The 17,495-nt window shown below is 44.1% G+C and overlaps 1 protein-coding gene across 1 annotated transcript; it reads right to left on the reverse strand.

The window, feature by feature from the left end:
* Window positions 1-4,840: 4,840 nt before the first annotated feature.
* Window positions 4,841-15,723, reverse strand: LOC126990805 (uncharacterized). The gene is made up of 3 exons (XM_050849438.1): window positions 15,202-15,723; window positions 7,768-7,924; window positions 4,841-5,123 (listed from the first exon to the last, which is right to left on the reverse strand). The coding sequence occupies exons 1-3, from the start codon at window positions 15,422-15,424 to the stop codon at window positions 4,862-4,864; spliced, it is 642 nt and encodes a 213-aa protein (XP_050705395.1). The 5' UTR covers window positions 15,425-15,723; the 3' UTR covers window positions 4,841-4,861.
* Between the last annotated feature and the right edge of the window lie 1,772 nt (window positions 15,724-17,495).

Here is a 17,495-nt window from a genome sequence, read left to right on the forward strand (position 1 = left end):
CCGCCACAGCCCTGCACTGCACCTTCAGCCTCCTGTGGGGTGCACAATCAGGGTCAGCCTCACCACCATCATCACCGGCATAACAAGCTTGTATTAGTGCATGGCATGTTAATTTTTCAAGTCTTATTTTGAGAAAGAAAGGACATCTTCAGTGCCAGCAAATATGATTCATCTCTAAGTAAATAATGACAAGAGAAGCGAGGAACTACCAAATACAGTCAAACCTTGGTTTACATGTGCCTTAGTTTATGAGCATTTTGATTTATGAGCAAAAGAACATCACTAAAAATGTCTTGGGTTACGAGCGGTGACTTGGTGTACGAGCATCCTGTTCGTACAAATCAAGACATGAGCGTGGATTCCCGTTGTTCACAGCAAGACAAGAGCGCTCAGAGCGGAAAACAATGGGAATAGGGTCTCAAGCTGGTATCACACTTGGCCTTTTTCCTCCAGCTGTGTTGGTGGTTGGCGCGACAGGCAACTACAACTTTGAGCCGTTATCTGGCAATCAAGAAATACCCCAGCATGAGCAAGAACTACCCAAATCTTGAGAAATCCTTGCGTTTCTTGTTCTCGTGTGTCAGATTTTCAAGAAGTCCCTCCAATTCTTGGCAAGAATCGGGGGTGTGGCGCAAGCTGCGGCGGGGCTGGCGACACAGGTAAACACACTGCGCCGCACCTCCTTAGGCCAATGGCAATGACCAGTTCCTGAGATTCCTATGGGTAACCCTGCCAGGTGGGAGTGGACATAGAGTTCACAATGTTACTGTTGTGTTACTGCTGCACCACAGACCATATGAAAGCATCACTGAAGGATAAGTAAGAACTTTCCGGTATAAAAACATCGTCATCATTCGAAACAAGAAAGTGAAACGATGCCATCGGTCAGTATTTTGTAGAGAAAAGAACGTTTTAAAAAATTCCGTCGCGTGCAGTGACGCGAAATAGCAAGAGAAAGGTTCCCAATGAACTGGAGATCTCATAATTGTGACTAAATCAATGCGTGTTGTCCTTGGTGAGTGACAAAATGAGAAATTCTGTTGGTTCATCTAGTTATATGGACAAGAAAGAGTGCTCTGGTGGATCACAGAGGGAGATGGAAAACAGTCTCAAGGAAGGAGGGTAAGTCTTGATCACCAGATGACGTGCATCACACACGACTAAGATCGGTTGCCCATATCAACAAAGTAAACAAACCCTGTATTCACATCTTCTTTTGACCTGTATCACTTCTTAGGTCCTCCTCCTCTCGGTCCACTCTTCACGGCATGGTTTGCAAAAGTAAGAGCTGTTGTGGCTTGTGCTGCTGCCACTCAAATTATAAGCTTGTTGCTATAGTTTATTGGAAGGAAGAAGCCGTTGTGGGTACGATCATGGCTTCAGAGACGGGAGGACAGGAGTATTTACCCAAACCAACAACTCACTCCCGGTTGGCTGTACAGGAAACCGCGGTTGCTTCTTGCTCCAAGGGTTGGAGGACAACGCCCAGTGTGACAGCGACTTTGTCCGCTGTGCACACACTCAAGGGTAGCAGCGAGCTATCGTGTCTGTGTACGTTTGTGCTCTAGTGTGGGATCTTTGTGTTTTCACCACCATATTATTTATATATTGTGCTATATTATTATACTATATTATAAAAAATATTAATTATCATTGCTAGTTGTTTGTAAAATTATCTTCATTCTGTATAAAATAACATGTAAAATGATTTTTATGTTAATATTTTCTTGGGATATGGGACACATTAATGGGATTCACATTAATTTCAATGGGAAAATTCATTTTGGTTTACAAGTGTTTTGATTTGCAAGCAAAATTCTGGAACGAATTACTCATAAACCAAGACATGACTGTAGAGGCAAAAGATATTGTTTACTGCACTGGAAGTTGTTTCTAGAAATGATAGGAATGTTTGTACTGTATAAAAAATGATCAGTGGGTTTATCATGCCGATTAACTCTCAGATGGCGGCAGTATTAGAAGAACAGCTCCCCCAAAATGAATGGTCTATATATAGTCACTGCTGACCTTAGGACCGCAGCATAAATATAGTTACACCACATGAGGTGTTTTAACTATCGTCTATATATAGATTCAATCACAATCTGGAAGTGTTGTTTTATTTCTGCCTTACAAAACTGACTGACTGAATATTGAACAGAAAGTCTAATGCGAAACTTGATCCTGGGGTTTGATCTTCACACCAATGCAATTTTTATGGCATCTTCATGTAGCTGTCTAAAGGTTAAGCTGATTTTGTAACACAGGCTCACTAAATGGAAGGCTTACTGCTTACACTGTCATGCGAGTGTGTCTCCCAGATGACGTGCTGGCAGCAGGTAACCCACACTGCCAGCAGGATAGAACACACAGTAATGGATTTAAATTAGAAAAGTATAAATTTAGGAGGGAAAGAGGCAGACATTGATTTAGTAATAGGGTGGTGGGGGAATGGAACAGACTCAGCAATCACATAGTGAGTGCAGGGACGATAGCTTGTTTTAAGAGTAGACTGGATAGCTACATGGATGAGGATGACAGGTGGTAGTGGGGGGGGAATCTGGAGCTGCCATATGTAGGCCATTCAGTCTCTCTATGTTCTTATGTTCTTCTTTTGTTCTTATAAATGTCACACAAAATCTACCTGTTATTCAGTGCCCTGTTATTCATCGCTTCACTCTCTCATCGGCAGTTTTTTTGTGGAAAGAGAAGAAGTCCCTGTTCTTTCAGCGCTGTCTGCTTGCTCTTCATAATTCTATCATAACAGACAGCCAGAGGAAAGCACCAACACACCACTTTGTCACTAGAGAACATGGAAACAGTTAGGAGCAGAAGTGTGGGGCGGGGCCAGGGTGGGGAAGGGCCAATATGGGGCAAGGCCAGTTTGGGGCAGAGCCAAGGTGGGGAGGGGCCAGGGCGGGGCCAGGTGGGGTGGGCAGCATGCACTAAGGGTCAGGTTCTTGTCCTCATCCATCCCTTGCTTCACCATTTCCACATTTCTTTGTCCATAGCGGCATATGCTCAATTTTCCTTGTTTCTGCATGTCAGTAAATGTGTATCTAATAATCAGTGCTTCTCTTCCCTCCCAACAGTTCACACCCAGTAAATACCATTGAAATAACATTAAAATAACCTTGATTTACCATGATATCCATTTAGCATCAATTCCTTTGGTATGTACTCTTATTCTGTGGCTCTGGGTGCAAGATGCTGTCCTTAACCCGTCCGCTGCGATTGACACGGATTTGGCCTACACTGGTAGCCTGGTAACATATAGTCCCAGGTCTTTCTCTGCCTCTGTGGTGGGTAGTGGGGTGTTTCCCATGTGGTATTGGTGTGCTGGATATCCCCTCCCAAGGTGCAGGACTTTACATTTTTCTTTACTGAATTGTAGCAGCCACTTTTTGTTCCATTCCTGTAGCTTGGTGAGGTCTTCTGGTAGGATATCCACAGTCAAGGGGGGTTAAAACTGGTCTGCCAGATTGGGACACAGCGATTCCCCAACAGCTGTACAATTAGATGGTCTTGGGACTGGGCTTCACTCCCCCTCCCTCCCCACACAAATTCTTCCCTTCCTCCCTGACCCTCACTCTCTCCCCTGCACCGAGACCCTCCATTTTGCACATTACATTTTAAAGACCTCCTTATAATGTTTGATTTGAATCCACTCACACCCACACAGATTCTTCCCTCCTTCTGTTCCTTCCTCCCTGATTCTCACTCTCTCCCCTGTACTGTAGTCTCCGTTTTGTGCATTTCATTTTAAATACTTCCTTATGACGTTCAATTTAAATCTTACAAGACTCTTTAAGTAACAGCGTGGCTCTCCTTTTTTATGGCTCTGGTGATGGTGTGCTCCATCCACTGACTGTCTAATCAACAAGGAGGCTTTTCTGCTCTCTCTATCTTGACAGCCGTTCATTTTCACACCACAAATTAATTCTTAGGAGTGGCTTTTCTGCTCCTCATCTCCTTGAGCTTGGCAGTTGTTCTCTTTGATTTAGCACACTACCCTCTTTTTCTTTTTATGTTCTGTCAGTGGTTTGGTGGTCAACCCAAGCCCGTCATGGTGCAGGCAAGTGTTTATAGTGGCATCATCTATTTTCGGCTCATGCTGCCCCCCAGAGCTCATTCTTGATTCACTTGGACAGTTCCCCTAAAGTCTGGGTTGATGGGTGGTGTTCAGGACAGCATGTGAGTAGTCTTAGGCCACTCGGCGGTAACTGAAAAATCCCAGGTAGTAGCGGCGGATTCGAACCTGCATCGTCCATGCTAACCACTCAGCCACCACCAGTTCCTTTGGTAGGCATCATGTGTTAGGGGGACGGCCTCCTGTACCTGGTTCTCGTGAGTGTTTTTCACGTTCGTGGTGCACAAGAAGCCTTGTCAAACTATCACTAGGCTCATAACCCATGAAAGTACCCACAACAACCTCTACCAAAGCCAAAGCTATTTATTGGCTCATAACACTACCCATAGAAGTACAAACACAACAACCTCTACCAAAGCCAAAGTTATTATTAGGCTCATAACAGAACCCATGGAAGAACAAACACAACAACCTCTACCAAAGCCAAAGTTATTACTAGGCTCATAACTACCCATGGAAGAACAAACACAACAACCTCTACCAAAGCCGTGTCAAACTATTACTGGGCTCATAACACTACCCATGGAAGAACAAACACAACAACCTCTACCAAAGCCATGTCACACTATTACTAGGCTCATAACACTACCCATGGAAGAACAAACACAACAACCTCTACCAAAGCCATGTCACACTATTACTAGGCTCATAACACTACCCATGGAAGAACAAACACAACAACCTCTACCAAAGCCAAAGCTATTACTGGGCTCATAACACTACCCATGGAAACACCCACAGACACAACCCATGACTCACCGCATCACAGCCATCAAAGTAGGAGAGTCTCTTGGGAATTCTGTCCGGCCTGCTCCTCCTGGCTGCTGCGTGTGTGGGGTCAGTGCTGCCTTGAGGGGCGAGCGGCAGGTTGGTCAGGAGGCGGAGGGGATGGTGGAGGGGTTGGCCACCACCACAATCACCACTGCCATCCTTGGTCAGTCTGTGCTCCTGGCCACCCTGGTACTTCACACTCCTGTTGAAAGGGTAGAATGAGATCAACGCTGTACTGACTGGCCTTGTTCTACTGATCAAGCTACACTGTGCAGGAATAGTGTTGCTCATACTGTCCTGTCTACATGTCTCCTCTGCTCCAATTTATCCTTAACTCCTTGACTGTGGATTTCCTACCAGAAGACATCACCAAGCTACAAGAGTGGAGCAAAAAGTGGCTGCTACAATTCAATGAAGAAAAATGTAAAGTCCTGCACCTTGGGAGGGGATATCCAGCATACCAATACCACATGGGAAACACTCCATTATCCACCACAGAGGCAGAGAAAGACCTGGGACTATATGTTACCAGGCTACCAGTTAAAGCCAAATCCAGGAATACAAGAGGACACAGTGAAAAATTGAGGAAAGGAAGATGCTTGAGAGACATAAAGAAATATAGAGGCTTGGAACAGACTAAGTGAGGATGTAGTATCAGCGAAGAGTGTGCAAGGCTTTCAGGAAAAGTTGGACAAGTACGGATATGGCGACGGGACCACACGAGCGTAAGCCCAGGCCCTGTAAAACTACAACTAGGTAAATACACACACACACACACACACACACACACACACACACACACACACACACACACATTCACACACCACTCCGTGGCGCAGCTGGTAGAGCACTGCGCTGCCAGGCTTCACGGTCTGACAGGGTGGCGGTTTGAGCCCACTCAGGTCGGATTCTTTCCGTTGACTAGGAGTGGTTACTGTCCCCCCTTGAGCAAGGGGGATGTGGTGTGTGAGGTCCTGGCAGTACCCAGAGATCGACGATAAAGAGCACTTGCTCATGTCGGGAGGATACCTGCTGGCGATTACGAGTCCAACACGTGATCAGGCCGTGGTAGTGGTGAATTACACACACACACACACAAAAAAAAAAGGGGGGGGGGAGGGAGGGAGGGAAAAGGAGAGGAAGAGAGGGATATGGGGAGGAAGAGAGAAGGAAGAGGGGAGGGAGAGAGAAGTGGGGAAGGAGAGAGGAAAATGGGGAGGGAGAGAGAAGAAAGTGGGGAGGGAGAGAGAGGAAACTGGGGAGGGAGGGGAATGGGGAGGGAGAGAGAAGGAAGAGGGGAGGGAGAGAGAGAAGTGAGGAAGCAAAGAGGAAAGTTGGGACTGGGTAGGGAGTGTAAGGGAGATAGCTTGGGCAGTAGTAGTAGTACAGGTTGAGAATCCTTTGTCCCAAATTCCAAAATCTGAATTTTTTTTATTTATTTATTTATTTATTTATTTATTTATTTTTTTATTTACGTCTTGGCCTACTGCGCTGGTAGGCTTCTTCCCGGTGGGGCCTGATGGTCAGCCCAGCCCGTTCTGGCACAGGCGAGTGTTTATAGTGGTGCCATCTTGCATTGGCTCATGCTGCCCTCCCGGAGCTCATCTTTAATCCTAGAATCTAGAGTCCGGGTTGATAGGTGGTCTTCTGGACAGCTGGCATGACGTGTCACAAATGGAAAATTCCACAAAGTGATGGGAAGGTTCCACCACGTACAGCTGTTGTGTGCTGCTCAGGGTTGCCAGGTCAGTTTACCTGCCTAATTGGATGGGTAAATCTACTGCTGCGTCAACATCTTGGGCGTAAAAACATCTGCCCGCCACCAATGCGGGTTTTGGGCGGCTTTTGGGATGAGATTAAGGGAACACAGTCCATGACCTGGCAAGTCTGGTGCTGCTATGCGTTAGTTTATTGTCAACAGTCGTCACAGTAACACCTTCGCTCATTATTCATTGTGATTACCGTGTGTTGTGTGCTCTGTGGTGTAAATATATTGTTGAAAATGTCAAAAGGGCCTGTATATTCCTAAATCCCAAAAAATCCGAAATCCACAACACATTCAGTCCCAGCAATTTCGGATAAGGGATTCTCAACCTGAAGTAGGAGTAGGAGTAGAAGGTAGGATGGATGGATGGGAGGTTGGGCAGGGAGTGTATGAGGGGCAGTATGGGCAGTGCAGGGCAGGACAGAGCAAAGGGGAGGTGGGTTGGGTGGGTAGGGAGTGTGGGGGCAGCAGGAGCAGGAAAGGGGATGACAGAGCAAGGGGTTGTGTTTTAAATAACAACGTCTACAGCATGTCACAATCCACTGCCTCCAGAACAACAAGCCGAGCCACCAAAACTCTGTGCACTTCACCACTAAAGTTATGATTTCGTTGTGGTCCGGCAAGTCCTCAGAAGTTAGCATGCCTTTGCTACACACACACACACACACACACACACACACACACACACACACACACACACACACAGGCTTACTAATGGAACACGGGTGTCTTGTGCTGGACTGAACCCTAGTGGTGAAGTACAGATGGTTGTATTGAAGGTTAAGAATCATGACATATTCTAAATCTTATTGTAGAGCGACATCACTCCAGCAATGTTATCACTTCCCTTCCCTAGCTTGCCCAATTCTACTTCCCTTCCTCTCCCTCCTTCTCTCAACCATCCCATCTACTACTACTTTTTTTTTTTTTTACAATAAAGGAAACAGCTCAGGGACAAAAGAAAAAAACAGTAATGAAAAAAAACTGCCAAGCACTGCTCCTATAAAAAAGTTGAGGAGTGGCCAAAAGAGATCAATTTACTATTACTACTACTACTACTACTTCGCTACACAGCACTCACCCGTCCAGTCTTGAGGTGAGCTGCTTGGCCAGGAAGGGAGAGAGTGTGGATGGGGCAGCCATGGCCACCCTCGCTGTGCTGGCCTCTGCCCTGCCCGACGAAGCCTTGCCCTGTGTGCCGGGACCATGGCCATCCTTCTGCCTCAGCCCCACACACCCTGAGGAGAGGAGGGGCAGTGTGTGAGGGGGAGCTGTTCACTAAGAGACTGCTGGGGGAGTGGACTGGCCTGACTGTTGGCTGTGTGATTGGTTCAGGGAACAAAAGAAACACAAAGGAAGAACAAACAACAGCAGACCTGCTGGTCCTTATGAGGCTGTTTGTGACAAGCTACACTAACTATCTAATCAAAGGTGGAAGATGAAGGACAGGAAAGGTGAAGGCTCCCCACCCCCCATCCCTCCAGCCAAAGCTGGCAGGAAAGGAAAAGAACCATGCAGCATGGAAAACTGCAAGGAAATTACGTAGGAAAGAGGAAAGAACTACCATTACTGCTACCACTAACCAAGCGATAAAACGGACAAGGACACCAGTATTCGAAAGAACTTAACGTTATTACGACAATGAGTAATATCTTAGTTGCTGGTTGATTCAAAATACTTGTCTAATCTATTCTTGAAGGCCGTAACTGTTGTACTATCAACGACATCACAGGGTAGAGAGTTCCAAACATTAACAACTCGACTGAAGAAGAAGTGTTTAGCTTCGTCGCGACGATAATCTTTACCACTTATCTTCAAATTGTGATTTCTTCTTGTTCTATTTGATCGATCAATTGTAAAGTAATCTTCCGCATTAATATCACTGAATCCTTTAAACATTTTAAACACTTCTATTAGATCGCCTTGCATTCTTCGTTTTGATAGGCTGAATAAATTTACTTCTTTAAGCCTTTGTTCATATGACAAATTTCTCAACCAAGGAATCATCTTTGTTACTCTTCGTTGAACCAGTTCCAACTTTTCTAAGTCTTTTCTGAAATAGGGAGACCAAAACTATACACAGTACTCTAGACGGGGTCAAACCAACGAATTATACAGTTTTAATATTACTTTTTCCGATTTATTATTAAAGACTCGTCCGATGAAGCCAACCAATTTGTTTGCAGTTTTAACTACCTCTGAACAATGCTGACCGGGCTTTAAATCGCTTGATATAGTGATTCCAAGATCCTTTTCTTTACTTACTGCAGAAAGTTGTTGGCCATTCATTACGTACCGAACGCGATTGTTATTTTTTCCGATGTGCAACACTTTGCATTTGTCAACGTTAAATTTCATTTGCCATTGATTGGCCCAGCGTGCAAGTCGATCTAGATCTGATTGTAAAGCTTCTTCGTCGAGTGTCGCAGTTACTTTACTAGCAATTTTTGTGTCATCAGCAAATTTTGATACTTTGCAAGTGAGCCCATCATCGATATCATTAACATAAATTAAGAAGAGCATGGGGCCAAGCACTGATCCTTGAGGTACGCCGCTTTTGACATCGAGCCAGTTAGATGTAACACTGTTTAGAACTACTCTGTTTCCACTCAGAGAGCCAGTCCGCAAGCCAATTGTGAATGTTACCCGAGATACCGTGCGCCAATAGTTTGCTGAGCAATCGTTGGTGGGGGACCTTATCAAATGCCTTTTGAAAATCCAGATATATGATATCTACTGATCTGCTTTCATCGAACACCTCAAAAATATAATGAAAAAAATAAAGTAAGTTAGTTAAACAAGAACGTTTACTACGGAAGCCATGTTGCAAATTATTTATTATATTATTTTCTTTGAAGAATTTCACCATATTGTCGCGAATGATAGTCTCCATTAACTTACAAACAATAGATGTCAGGCTAATTGGTCAATAGTTTCCTGGATGAGACTTGTCCCTCTTTTTGAAAGTTGGTGTGGTATTTGCAAGTTTCCAATCCGACGGAACTTTTCCAGCTGTTAAAGATTTATTGAATATGATGGAGAGCGGTGCATAAATTTGATGTTTGATTTCTTTTAAGACCCGAGGGGTAATTTTGTCTGGACCAGGAGCTTTGCTTACTTTAATCTTTTCAATTGTGCGTAAATGGTCACTGGCTACGATGAGCCCGCAACTTAACATCTTTTCGGTCCTTCTAACCTCCGGCGGTTGAGGTGATAAACAATCTTCGTCGGTAAATACGGATGCGAAAAGTTATTTAGGATTGTAGCCATTTCATTTTCATCGTTCGTGTGGTTACCATTATCATTAACAAGCGGTCCGATTCCACAAGTGAGTGACTTTTTATTATTTACATAGCAAAGAAATTCTTTAGGATTAGATTTACTTGCTTCCGCTATATATTCTTCAAGATTTTTCTTGCTTCGTTTTATTAATTTCTTGGTTTCGCGACGAATTCTGTCCAACTCTAGTTTGTCAGCCTCGCTCTGAGTTGATATGTACCTACTGTATACGCGTTTTTTAGGAGATAGGCTATTTTGAATTTCGTTATTTCACCATTTGGGTTTCTTCTTAAAAGCTAAACGTCTATTACGATAGGGTTCGCATATGCTTATGGCATTGTTCAATATTGTGGTGAAGGCCCCCCAAGATTTATCAATATCTGTTTCCGCCGAGATTTCAGTCCAGTCAGAATTATTTAGAATTGATCGGCGTCTTACGAAATTCGCTCTCTGATAATCAGTCACCTTTTCTTTACTAGGAGTTACTTTACTTTCTTTCATATTGATGCTGAATGTGATTGTTCGGTGATCGCTAGAACTAAAAATTGATCAACATTTACTTTGTTAACTAGATCAGCTGTCGTTGAAAAGATAAGGTCAAGTATATTATTTTCCCGAGTCGGTTCTTGAACGTGTTGATATAAATCACTTTCTAGTAAATTTGTGTACAGGTCGAGCCCTGTATGACAGTTCAACGGTTCACCCCATCTTTTCACTGGCAAGTTAAAGTCCCCAACAATTACTGCCACACAACTGGTACTTGTTTCTAATAATAATTCACTTAATGCGTGGTCGATATCAAGAGTCTGCCTTGGCGGTTTGTAGATAAGTCCAATTACTATTTTACGAGACTTATTTTTAATTTCAATGAAGACCGTGTCCACATTGGTTATAATATCTGTTTTCACGGATACTGGATGGAGAGAGTTGTGGATATAAAAGATAACGCCTCCACCCCGTCTGTTCTCTCTTTCATGACTAAAGATGGTATAACCCGGTAATCTATATTCCACAATGAAATCTCTATTTGAAGTGTCTATCCAAGATTCTGTGACCTGATGATGTGATAATGATTTGTAGCTGTGAGGACTTCTAAGTCTTCAAATTTGTTACGTAGGCTACGAGCGTTTACATAGCAAGCTTTAATGTGATTCGAGTCGGGGGTTTCGCGGGTTGAGTGCACCCTTACGGTGGAGCTGCTGGTGTTCTCGCCTCCGCGTTTTTTGGCTTTCGAATAGCCACTTAGTCACAGAGCAGCCTCCCGAAACGGGCTGCTCCAACAGGGTTTAAGTGGATGCCATCAGCAAGGAACAAGTCTGAATCGTAGTAAAACTGTTCCACAAGTTAGCGAACTGGACGTTTTCCTGTGAGCAAAGGGACTGAAGTCTGTTGTTTGTGCTGAAGGCCTTACTGTAAAAGCTAGATTCGGCATCGACCCTCGGGAGGATTCCTGAGATTATGATGTTACTGGCATCCGTTTTACGTTTATACTGCTTGATCATGCGGCGGTATTTCTCAAGCAGTTCCTCAGAACGGGTTGTCTTTACGTCATTTGTCCCCACATGAAAGACAAAGAGGGTGTTTCGGTTGGCATTTTTCGTGACATCATTGCACGCTGCGGTGATGTCGTCCAGTCTGGCACCTGGATAGCTGTAACGTTGTAATCTTTGAACGCTGAGGCGGCAAGTTTTACTCAGATGGAAGTACTGAGCTGCAAATCGTCCGGGACAGACGTCACACTTAAAGTTCGAAGGCATTGTTAGAATTTTAAGCGAGTTAACAGTTTGGGCAAATAGTAAAACGCTTTCGAAATAACTTAAAGTGTGACCATAAATTGAATTGGATAAAAATTGTGCATGGAAATTAGATACTGCTGTGTTAGATGCCTCCAACACTGGGAGTTCGCTCCCACTGGGTCTTGAAAATGCCTCAAAGACCAATCACTTGTCCTGAGCCTCAGTCACGAGAGAGACTTTCACAACCCGGCGCTTTTCAGCTATTGTCCTCGAAGTTTTATTGCATAGAACGGGGCCGGTGTAGTCACCAGAGCAGAGCTGGCAAGGGAGGAGATGAACCAGCACCATTCCCACTTTCCGAAACGTCTAACCCAACTCTGCGACCCTTTCAAGGCCTGTCCAGTGGCACCTGTCACCAGGTGTTCTCCACCAACTCTAGAGAGTATCAGACGCCCTTCCTGAGAGACCAAAAGCTGAAATATTCCTTGAGTATAAGAAAGACCCTCAGAAACTCCACCTAGAAGCCAGTAGGTACAACCTCAAATGGCCCATGGAAAACATCTCTTTCAGGGGAAAACAAGAAACAGCTGCTATGCAGAATAGGGATGGGAGTAGCGTTGATAGAGGGAGGGACGGGAGCTCACACCGACAACTGGTTTCCAGGGAAGCTTTTTAGCGTAGAGGTTGCCACACCTCTACACTGCAGGCCAAAATAATTAGGCACGGTCCAACTGACTAGGACCCTGGAACTCCAGCCATTGTCTCATAAAGAGATCCTCTGCCTGCAGTCCAATCCACCACTGCTGCTGCCCATAGGCTTCACCGTGACCCTGGCACGGGAGACAGATCAGGTATTACACCTTGTCCAAGGGTGACCTGAGACTATGCAGGGCAGGGACGTCTAGTTCCCTGAGGTGAAAACACTTCACCCGCATACCGGGGAAGGAGAGAGAGGAGAGGGAGGGAGAGAAAAGATGGGAAGGAGAGAGAGAGAGAGAGAGAGAGAGAGAGAGAGAGAGAGAGAGAGAGAGAGAGAGAGAGAGAGAGAGAGAGAGAGAGAGAGAGAGAGATATACAAAGAAAAACAGACCACACAGACCCCATGGTCCAGACTAGGTGGTCTGTCCTTAAACCTAAGTGATTCTACATTAATCAGATGGCTCCAAAACGTTGCATTTCCACTCTAGTTAATATTAAGTTCAATGAAGTGTCGGTCGAGCTTGTTTTTAAAGGAGTCAATCGTGTTACACTGGACCACTGAAAGTGGGAGCTTATTCCATTATCGCACTACAACGCAAGGAAGGGATCATTTTTGATGCCCGACGCTGAACACCTTCTAATTTAGCAATGTCCTTTGCATGGTGGGGAGACCAAAACTGTACCGCATATTCCAAGTGAGGTCTGACTAAACTATTGTAGAGTGGAAGTATTACATCTTTATTCTTGAATAAAAAGTTTCTTTTGATGAAGCCCAACATTTTGTTCACTTTTTTTGCTGCATCGATACATTGATGTGAGAATTTGAGGTTTGACGCGATTTTGACCCCCAGATCCTTAACGCATTGAATGCTTGTGAGTTTAACGCTGCCCATTTCGTAATCGAACTTCTTATTCCTTGTTCCAACTTGAAGGACCTGGCACTTGTCTACGTTAAAGGGCATCTCCCATCTATCTGATGAAGGAAGAAGGAGAAGAGGAAGAAAAAAAAGAGGAGGAAGGAGAAGAGGAAAAAGAAGAGGAAGAAAAAGAAGAAGAACAAGATCAAGATGATGATGAAGGAATAGAAGAAAGAAAAGGAGAAAAGAAGAAGAAAAAGAAGAGGAAGAAGAAAACAATAAAGAAAAGAAGAAAAAAGAAGGAAAAGAAAAGAAAATTAAAAAAGATAAAGAAGAAAAAAAGAAGAGGAAGAGGATGAAGAAAAATAAAAAAGGAGATGAGGAGGAAGTAGTGGAAGGAAAAGAAGAAAATGATGACAAAGAAAAAACCATAAAGAAGAAGAAAAAGAAGAAAAGAGACAATGGATGATCTTCAATAGACCCCAAGACTGCCAAGATAATGTCCACTGGCTGCACACTGATCCAGCCAACCTGCCACCACTTAATTAACCTCTTGGCTGCAAACCCCCTACCAGAAGACCTCACCAAGCTACAGGAGTGGAGCAAAAAGTGGCTGCTGGAATTCAATGAAGAAAATGTAAAGTCCTGCACCTTGGGAGGGGATATCCAGTATACCAATACCACATGGGAAACACTCCACTATCCACCACAGAGGCAGAGAAAGACCTGGGAGTATATCGTCACCCTCATAAAATAATCGCCTAAGTCATTTTCCAGCGATTTTCAGGTTTTTCTCTACATCAATTTTTTTTAACATGCGACTGCCATTTTTGTATAGTTGCCTTCATCATTCAGGGTTTGAGTGTTCTAGAATTGGCCTTTTCGTTTCTGCCTAAATCTTAAGCCAGATGAGATAATGACAGTTCTTTTCTGACTTCCTGAAAAGTAGAAAATAATGACTTAGGTGGTTTGTTTACGAAGGTGACGATATGTTATCAGGCTACCATTGAAGGCCAAATCCGTGCCAATCGCAGTGGACGGGTTAAGGACAGCATCAGAGAACTCTACAGTCCATATTCTCAAATGTTTCAGAGCTTACACACACACATTTGGTAAGACTTCCATTGAGCTTGTGTTAGTATTGCCATGGAGAGAAATATGAGCCTAGTGATGGTTTGACAAGGCTTCTGCACCGTGAATGTGAAGAAACACTCATCAGAACCCGATTAATTTCCCTTATGGCCTTGGGAAACAGCTGTAGTGAGGACCTAAAGTGGCTAAGAATAAGGGCTGAAACAATGATACTAGTCTTGCCCTGAGGATAATGAGTCTAGTGATAGTTTGACAAGACTTCTACACCATGAATATGAAAGAACACTCATGAGAACTTGACTAATCTCCCTTGTGGCCTTGGGAAACAGCTGTAGTGAGGACCTCAAGTGTCTAAGAATAAGGGCTTACTACACAATGATACACAGTGATACTATTCTTGCCCTGAGGGTTATAAGCCAAGTGATAGTGTGATAAGGCTTTTGCACCGTCAACGTGAAAAAACACTCATGAAAACTCAACTGCTTTTCTTTGTGGCCTTGGGAAACAGCGGTAGTGAGAATCTAAAATTTTTTTTTTTTTTTTACAATAAAGGAAGCAAATCAAAGGCAACAAAAAGTGTAGAAAAAAAAGCCCGCTAGTTGCTGCTCCTATAAGAGAGAAAAGTAAAGAGTGGCCAAAGGAGAGGTCTGAGTGCTTAACCTGGGGATCATGTTTCTTAATGGTCCCCCCAAGCGAGAAAAATGAGAACAAAATCACCCTTCACACAAGCCATTTCATAATATATATCAACGCATTTGTGATAAGATTATTTATCATATATTTTGGGGGATTTAAATCATGGCACAAATTTGGCCAGTCGCTGCTACCAGGTTAAGAATACTGGCTTGCTTACCTGCCTTGCCATGCGCCTCGGCAAGGGTTGTGCGTATCTTCTCCAGCAGCATGAAGGCCTGCCTCTGGTCGCCTTGACTGGGGCGCTGGGGCTTCTCGTCAGATGCCTCCGCTCTGCAGGTTTCATTCTTGGTGGCTCCCTGCACAGCTGTCCTCCACAGGGTGGGGTCACACACCTCCCTGAACCGTGACGCCTCCTCATCTGAGCTGCTGGAGTCAGACATGGTCCTAGGCAATACAGCTTCTTGGTCTTCTTGAGGCTCTATCACTGTGACCGGCTTGGCAGGTGCTCAGGCTACCCTACGCTGCACACCTGGAGACAAGCATTGCACTGAACTGACACACCCAAAGTAATACTCCATCCCTCTCTCCTTGGCCCCACCATGATACCTTACTAGATTTACATACTTGACTTCTCTTATTTCAACAACACATCAGAGCTTGACACTTTTTGCTCTGACAAAGTGTACTCTTCAACTTCTTTTGTTACTATTTTCCATGGAAATGGCTAAATGGGAGTCAAGTGGAGGAATGCTCCTGTTATGTGATGTTAGGTCTAATTAGATTATTGTTATTATTATTATTATTATTATTATTATTATTATTATTATTATTATTATTATTATTATTATTATTATTACGAATTATTATTATTATTATCATCATTATTACTGAGATTCATGAAAGGGCTCCGATAACCTAACCTAACCAAAACAAAACTAACTCCTACCTAATATAACCCAACCTGACCCAACCTAAATAAAGCATATCTAACATAACTAAATATAACCTAATATAACCTAACCCCCCACGCTGCCAAAAGACAATGTGTTAGGCTGCACTCTTAAACTTTATACTGTTATACATCAATATTTTGCAGTTTTTTCAGTCTTCTGTAAGTTATTAATTACTGCACTGCACTAGAGTAATATAATACAACACATAGCTAATGTAAGAATTAGCCTCATACGAGATGGCTGCCCTTATTTCCATATCAGCCTCCATCCCACATGAGGTTAACTCTGACATTATGTGCTGTATTATTACTCTCAGTGCAGTGCAGTAACTAATAACTTTTGGAAAATTGAGCTCCAAAATATTGATGTATAAAGTTATTGACCGCAGCACAGCTCATCGTATTTTGGCAGCGGAGGGTCAGGTGAGAATATATTAGATTCTGATTAATGAAATTTGTTAAGTTCAATTGTTTACGATAAATATGTGATACACCGTTGTTGACCATGGCAGCAGAGGAAGCGACGGTCATCATCATATTTTACGATATGGCTGCCTTTATTGCCATATTAGCAGGAAAAATACACTAACACTAAGACCCCTTTCACACGAGTGGTTTCTGCCGCTGCGGCACGTGCCGGACGGTTTAGCTTACATTGACTCCTATGGGTGCATTCACACGAAGCCGTAGCGGCAGGACTGCCGCTCCAGCAGCCGCACCCTGCCGGACTGCCAGCAAGACCGCAGCAGCAGAAATGCCACACAGCGGTTTCAGTGGTCATGTGTTGCTATGGGCGCGTTCACACATGCGGTGTTTGCCGCGTGCGGCGAGGGATAGTTGTCTGTCAACACTGGGAGGAAGGGCACGCGACCACTTTGTCTGCATCATTGGAAAAGCTGGTATGCACTATATTTTCTATCTTATGAACTTTCAATTAATGTATATTGAGAATGTAAGTGTCTTACATATTAATTATGTATACCTCTGTACAAGAAACATCTGCACATAAATTTCAGGGTTATGGCTAATTAAAAATTATCATGACACGGAGCTGCTGATCTCCGAGATTGAAAGACGGCCTTGTTTGTGGGATCCCTCATGAGAGGATTACAAATATGACTGAAGGAGATACCGAGGCGGATGCAGCAGACACCGCACTTGACCGTAGATGTCCAGGTGCCATGCGGTTACCACTCGCCGGAGCGGCAGAAACCGCTCGTGTGAAAGGGCATGCGGCTGCCATAGGAGCGGCAGAAACTGCTCGTGTGAAAGGGCATGCGGTTGCCACCGGAGCGGCAGAAACTGCTCGTGTGAAAGGGCATGCGGCTGCCACCGGAGCGGCAGAAACTGCTCGTGTGAAAGGGCATGCGGCTGCCACCGGAGCGGCAAAGGGAAAAGGGTGTCCCCATCTCTAGAAATCAAAATCCCGTGGCCGGCTCCCGAGCCAAGATAACCTTAATTCGAAAGTACAATAAAGCTAAATGAACATAACGCCTGGATTGCCTCACGCAGCTAACCCACAAAAACAAGCAAACACTCAAAAACAAAACCAAAGCTGC

Source organism: Eriocheir sinensis, unplaced genomic scaffold, assembly GCF_024679095.1.
Source record: "Eriocheir sinensis breed Jianghai 21 unplaced genomic scaffold, ASM2467909v1 Scaffold203, whole genome shotgun sequence".
In the NCBI taxonomy this organism is placed as follows: Eukaryota; Metazoa; Arthropoda; class Malacostraca; order Decapoda; family Varunidae; genus Eriocheir; species Eriocheir sinensis.